The sequence below is a fragment of the Gorilla gorilla genome, chromosome 19, assembly GCF_029281585.2.
Source record: "Gorilla gorilla gorilla isolate KB3781 chromosome 19, NHGRI_mGorGor1-v2.1_pri, whole genome shotgun sequence".
Taxonomy (NCBI): Eukaryota; Metazoa; Chordata; class Mammalia; order Primates; family Hominidae; genus Gorilla; species Gorilla gorilla.
This window is the reverse complement of record NC_073243.2, coordinates 25,001,744-25,007,743: the sequence shown is the minus strand read 5'-3', so window position 1 is coordinate 25,007,743 and position 6,000 is coordinate 25,001,744. Positions and strand designations below refer to the sequence as shown.

The 6,000-nt window shown below is 48.2% G+C and overlaps 1 protein-coding gene across 7 annotated transcripts in view; it reads right to left on the bottom strand.

Moving 5' to 3' along the window:
• Nucleotides 1–438: 438 nt before the first annotated feature.
• Nucleotides 439–6,000, bottom strand: part of USP43 (ubiquitin specific peptidase 43) — an 85,197-nt gene continuing 79,635 nt past the window's right edge. For all 7 annotated transcript variants that reach the window (XM_055367483.2, XM_055367482.2, XM_063700624.1 and 4 more), the window contains one exon: nucleotides 439–2,181. In XM_055367483.2, the coding sequence (XP_055223458.1) occupies nucleotides 1,145–2,181 (1,037 nt within the window). In that variant the 3' untranslated portion in view covers nucleotides 439–1,144. The remainder of the gene's footprint in view (nucleotides 2,182–6,000) is intronic.

Sequence of the window (6,000 nt, the reverse complement as noted above, 5' to 3'; positions counted from 1 at the left end):
TTTTTTTTTTTTGAGAACAAATGTTTCCCGTCAAAAAAGGAAGTATTTGCAGAAGAAGGACTGTTTAAGTACAGGTGACCTCAACTGTTGAGCCCCAGGCCTGGGGTCAGGCTTAGCAGCTTCTAAGTAAGAAATGATAGGATATTTGTAAGAGTCGCTACTGAAGAGTGTGCAGAGCTTTAGGAAACGGGACAGTCAACTAAGAGTCTGTCAGGCAGATGTGGAACTCACGTCTTTTCAAGTACAAGCCCTCCGGAGAGTGGCCTGAGGAGGTTTCCACTTCTTTAGAAAACAGCAAGTCGTTGGAACGAAAAGCACTTTTAGATTTTAGAAAGAACTCAAGTAACTACTTTCTGATAGCAATAGCAACGAACCAAGTTTACTCAGCAGAAATGAAACAAGGTCATTTATCAGACTTGAATAATTCAGACAGCCATGCGTGTTTCATGGACAGGATTTTATTAAAATTGTACATAGATCTCATATTTAAATTAAAAAATGGACTTTTTTTCTAGTATCAAAATAGTTATTTTTAAAATACCTTGAAAAACTTTAATACAATTTTTAATATATTAAATATTCACCTGAACTCTCAGCCATTTAACTCCCATCTCTCTTTGCTAGAATCTTGCCTTACCGTCACTATCATTCTTTTGGTTTTTTTTTTCTTTTTGGCATCTTTAATGCTTATCCCAGAAAAGCATTAAAAATAAAATATTTTTCTTTAAGTCCACAATTTAAAAAAAAAAAGAAAGAAAAAGGAAAAGCCAATGACAGTATTTGACATGACATTGAAGATTCTTATTAACCAGCCTCATCTTGTTTGCCCACATCCAAAACTCTAGTAAATATCAGTTCTTGCCCTGAAACTGGTAATACTGACCCAATAGCATCCTCTAGTGGCCAAACTGTAGCAAAGCACCCAATGATGCAGGAAGGTTTTCCACCTTGGGTTATGTGGACCTTGGGTGTTGGAAGTCTAGATATGGAGACCCCCCACCACAAAAAAAAAATTTTTTTTTTTTTTTTTGTTAGAGATTACAAGACAACGGGTTTCCTGGAAACCCATTCTCAACACGAGCTGCCTACAGTTGCTTGGCAAAGTCCCAAGAATGCCAGCGTCACACAATACTGACACGCTCCATCAAAAGCTGGACTCCGGTAAGGTTTTCTTTCGACCTAAAGAAAGAGTGTGATATTTGACCCTCTGAAAGGTGCCATAAGAAGCCTGCTCCCCTGGAACAGTCCTTTGTGACATGCCCAGTGCACTGCCTCTCGGGGCCCTGCTGGCTTTACGAGGGAGGCGGAGAGAGCTGGGGGCTGACCAGACATCCCTCTCGAGCCGGCTGCCCAGGCCCCTGGCCAGGCCCTCTGGGATCCTGAGGGCAGGAGGTGAGCCTGGAGCCTGCCCGTCCATGGCAGGGCTCAGCCCGCCACTCACCAGGGAGACGGGGGGCACCTGTGGAGAGACCTCTGCCCTCTCATTCCTCCTGTTCTCCTTCTTCCGAAACACGGACCTCAGAAGGGTGAGTGTCCCCTGCAGGGGTCTGTCTAGCTCAGAGGTGCCTCGGCGACTGTCTTTGCTGTTTCCAGAGAATCCCATATAGGGGGAGGGTGGGCTGCTTTTGCTTCCCATCTGGAAGCTCTCCTTCCAGTTCATGGCCTTCTGGCCCTCCGGTCGAGCTGGTTTCTCATGCTCCACTGAAGGCATCACAGTGAGAGGCAGGTCAAACTTTCTGGGAAGCTTGATGTCCTGCCCTGCATTTTCCTTGAGTTTCCTTGCTGTGTTTGGACCATCTGAGTTTCCAGGGGCCAGACAGTGGTTGGGTTGAGCCGAGGGACAGGGCACCCCGGCTGGACCTCTTTCAATGGCCCGCCCACCATCTTCACTGTTAGCAGGAAGGGCGACGTGGGACCTCGGCGATGCTGACTTCTCATCCTCACCCGCAGTGCCCGTCAACAGCGACACAATGGACTGGCTCGTGGACCGAGGTCTTCGTCTGGATTCCAAGTACTCCACCAACTCGACGGAGGCACCTGGTGGTTTCTCCTTGGATCCAAAGGACCACCGCAGAGGCATGGTCTTGAATGGTCCCTGCTTGGCTCGGGAAGTGGTGGGTGCCTTCATGCTAATGCTTCTGCCTTTCACGCCCCGTACCAAACGCCTGGGCTCCAACCCTCCTGAAAGGGACAGAGAGACTGTCAGTGTACAAGCCACCCTACAGCTGAAATGCCAGTCATCTAACATTCACTGAGAACCTCTGATGTGGGAGGCACCGTGCTGGGCACTGGAGACACAGCAGTGAAGAAGCCACATAGGGTTCCTGCCTTTGGGGAACAGCAATGGTTTCACCCACTCTTCCTCAATATCCACTTACACGTTTGAAGCCACAGGGTAAGCCAGTGCCAAAGAAGGTATCTACATGCTGGGCAGCACAGACACCTGGCAAAGCTCAGTCTCACGGGCATCTAGCCCTAAGAATGAACATCAGTTTCATCTATCTTTAAATATTCCTATGAAACGGAATGCCCAGCAAAAGTTCCTGCTTTTCTAGGTCGTATTAGGTCCTTGTACCTTTCAAATGCAAGAATCTCAGATATCCTACCCTGGGCTAAAAAAGAAAAAAAAAATGGAATTAAAAAAAATGGTGAAAACCACAATTACTTTTGCACCAACCTATACAACTTGTAAAAATATATACACGTGCATGTATTATGCATGCATGTGAAAACATACAAATAAGAATAGAGAAATAGATGCCAAAAACAAGGTGTGGATAGGGCCATGGCAGTGCTGTTTGTGATGGATTTTTTTTCTTAATTCTTTCCTATATCTCAACATTTCTAAAAGGAACATATGTACAACCAAGGTTGTGTATTTTTGCTTAAGAAATTCTCAGTCTTGGGAGGCTGAGGCAGGTGGGTCACAAGGTCAGGAGTTTGAGACCAGCCTGACCAACATGGTGAAACCCCATCTCTACTAAAATACAAAAATTAGCTGGGCGTGGTGGCACATGCCTATAATCCCAGCTACTCAGGAGGCTGAGGCAGGAGAATCACTTGAACCCGGGAGGTGGAGGTGGAGGTTGCAGTGAGCTGAGATCATGCCACTGCACTCCAGCCTGGGTGACAGAGCAAGACTCCGTCTCCAAAAAAAAAAAGAAAGAAATTCTCAGTCATCAGTCACTGTACCATTAAAATGCCTTGTTTTACATGATGTCTGCAATCATTGAGAAAGAAATCTTCAGCTAAAACACACAATCCACCTGGCGCAACTGAAACACACAACCTACATGGCGCAAGGACAGTCACACACATTTGGAGAAAGGTTGCAGGGTGACCTCTGAAGTCTGCCCCACGGGTGGCCACTCTCACTGTGTCACTTCATCATAGTGTTTGAGGGTGCTATGGACTGAAGGTTTGTGTCCCCTGAGATTCATACATTGAAGCTCTAGTCCCCAAGGTGATGGTATAAGGGGGTGATGCCGCTGGGTGGTAATTCGGTCTTGAGGGTAGAGCCCTCGTGAATGGGATTAGTGCCCTTCTAAGAAGAGGTTGAAGAGCTACCCAGCTCTCTTCCTGCCATGTGAGGACACATGAAGCTGTCTGCAGCCGGGAAGAACCTCTCCAGGGCCCCATCATGCTGGCACCCTGATCTCAGACTTCCAGCCTGCAGGACTGTGGGGAAGAAATGTCTGTTGTGGATAAGCTGCCCAGGCGTGGTATTCTGTTCTAACAGCCTGAACGAACAATGAAACAGAGAAGCTCCAAAAGGGAGCAGAACTCCTGCCATAAAAAGCCCCCTGTCAGCGGCACAGCCAACACGATGTGTGACACAGAGAAGGGCCAGAGATTGTCAGGCGCACGGGTGAGAGCTCAGGAAAGGCAAAGGAATGAGGTGCAGGGGAGTGAATGCTGCAGGAACGCGGGGGAGGCAAGGTGCACATCGACCAAGCACCCCTGGAGAAATGGCTGGAGCAGGAAGAAGCAGAAAGCCCATGACCTCCAAAAGGAGTTAGAAAGCATCTCAAGGATGTGACTTTCCAGGTTTCTCATAAAGAATGTTTGATTTTTTCTTTCCTCAAAGCATTTCTTTAGATTAGCCAGTCATAGACACAATTTTACCCAAAATACTCTGTAATTTTGGTTTAGATTGACCTTATTAAATTCCCAGCCCTCGGGGGGTGGGGAAGAAATGTTCTGAGGTCTGAGATGTGTGTGAAGTTTATTTCTTTTTTTCTCTTCCACAGCCCTGGGAAGGGCAGAAAGGGATGCTTTGTATTAGTAGGACAAAGCTGTGACTTTTAGCCTTTCAAAATGAGAGCATGTTGCCTGGAGCCCCGGCAGGTGGCGAGAGGAGTTGGCAGCTGCCCGAAATAGCAGTTCTTCCTTTCTTCCTGGTAGGAAAGGCTCTGAGGTCAGAGCTGACATCAACGCCTGAGCTACATTTCATGGGAACCACAGATGCCCACGGAACTCGTGTCTCCTCTTTCTCGAGACGGCAGTAAAAAAGCACCCCTGTTATCTTTATTCTCCTTCCACTTATTGGGCTAGGATAACAGGATCTGAGACAGTGATGGCTTTAATAAAATTGAGAAATAAACAGCATAAGAACAGAAGGGAATAAGAGGCCCCCACGCTCACATCACACTTCCTCTCTACTAAGTCACTTCCCGTCTAGGGTGGGTGCAAGTCCTGGTACCCCTCCCCCGGGGAGATGGACGAACCTTCTGGGATGCTGGGAGACAGATGCTGAACACAGTGGTGTTCAGAGACCCCTGGGCACTAACTCTGGTTCAACTCCCACCCCACCCCACCCCAAGAGGATTCTGTTTCCAGCCAGTCTGAGCCTAGAGCCTTACACTGCATTAAAGACACAGGCCGTTAGGTTCTTCCTGAAGGTTATATAAGCCCCACAGCATTCATAATGTGCTTTTTGGACCCCACAAGAGCCCCCTCCATGCAGATGGCACCAGTGCAGCTGACAGGCTCAGTCCCCTGACACCCCCTCCACACCGCAGCTCTGGAGCCAGCAGATGCTGCTTTGAGAACGGCCACATCTGTTCCTGTCCCTGTGTGGCCACCTTGATTTCTACATGACTTTTTTATTTTTGGCCAATGAAATATGCATCAATCCATACTCAGGTGTTTTGTGAACAGGGCTGGGGACCTCTTGGTGCCATGCTTAGTGCCCCCCCGCCCCCCGCCACAGAATAAGACTTTTCCTAGTTGAGCACCTTCTGTCTCTTCAAGGGCTTCCATCATGCTTCATACATCTACCCGCTTACTCCTTCAAAAAATATTTAATAAGCACATATCATGTGCCAAGGACTGTCTTCAACGCTTGGGATACAGTTGAAGGAAAAAGAATATGGTGCACCTGTCTTTATGAGGTTTGGCAAAAGCAAGAATACATGATACCATACAATGCTTCTTTTCTTTCTTTCTTGAGACAGAGTCTCGCTCTTGTCCCCCAGGCTGCAGTCCAGTGATGTGATCTTGGCTCACTGCAACCTCCACCTCCCGGGTTCAAGTGATTCTCCTGCCTCAGCCTCCCCAGTAGCTGGGATTACAGGCGTCCACCACCACGCCCAGCTAATTTTTGTATTTTTAGCAGAGACTGGGTTTCACCACGTTGGCCAGACTGGTCTTGAACTCCTGACCTCAGGTGATCCACCCGCCTCGACCTCCCAAAGTGCTGGGATTACAGGCGTGAGCCACCATGCTGGGCCCCATATGATGTTTCTTGAGCCGTGTACAATTACTTCACAGCCTGATGACCATTTCTGCGTGGAGGTCAGAGTGCAGCCTGGGACAAGCCTACCCCCCAACTTTCCTCTGGTCCCCGTTAAGGTAAGAAAAAGTTACACCGATGAGTTGAAGCTTCTCCATCTCCAAGACTGAACCAGCAGGACGAAGCGGGGAAGAAAAAGGCTGGCTGTCACACCACCAGCCCCTGGGAGCCAAAGCTGCCGCCCTTTTCATCACTCCAAGAGCCAC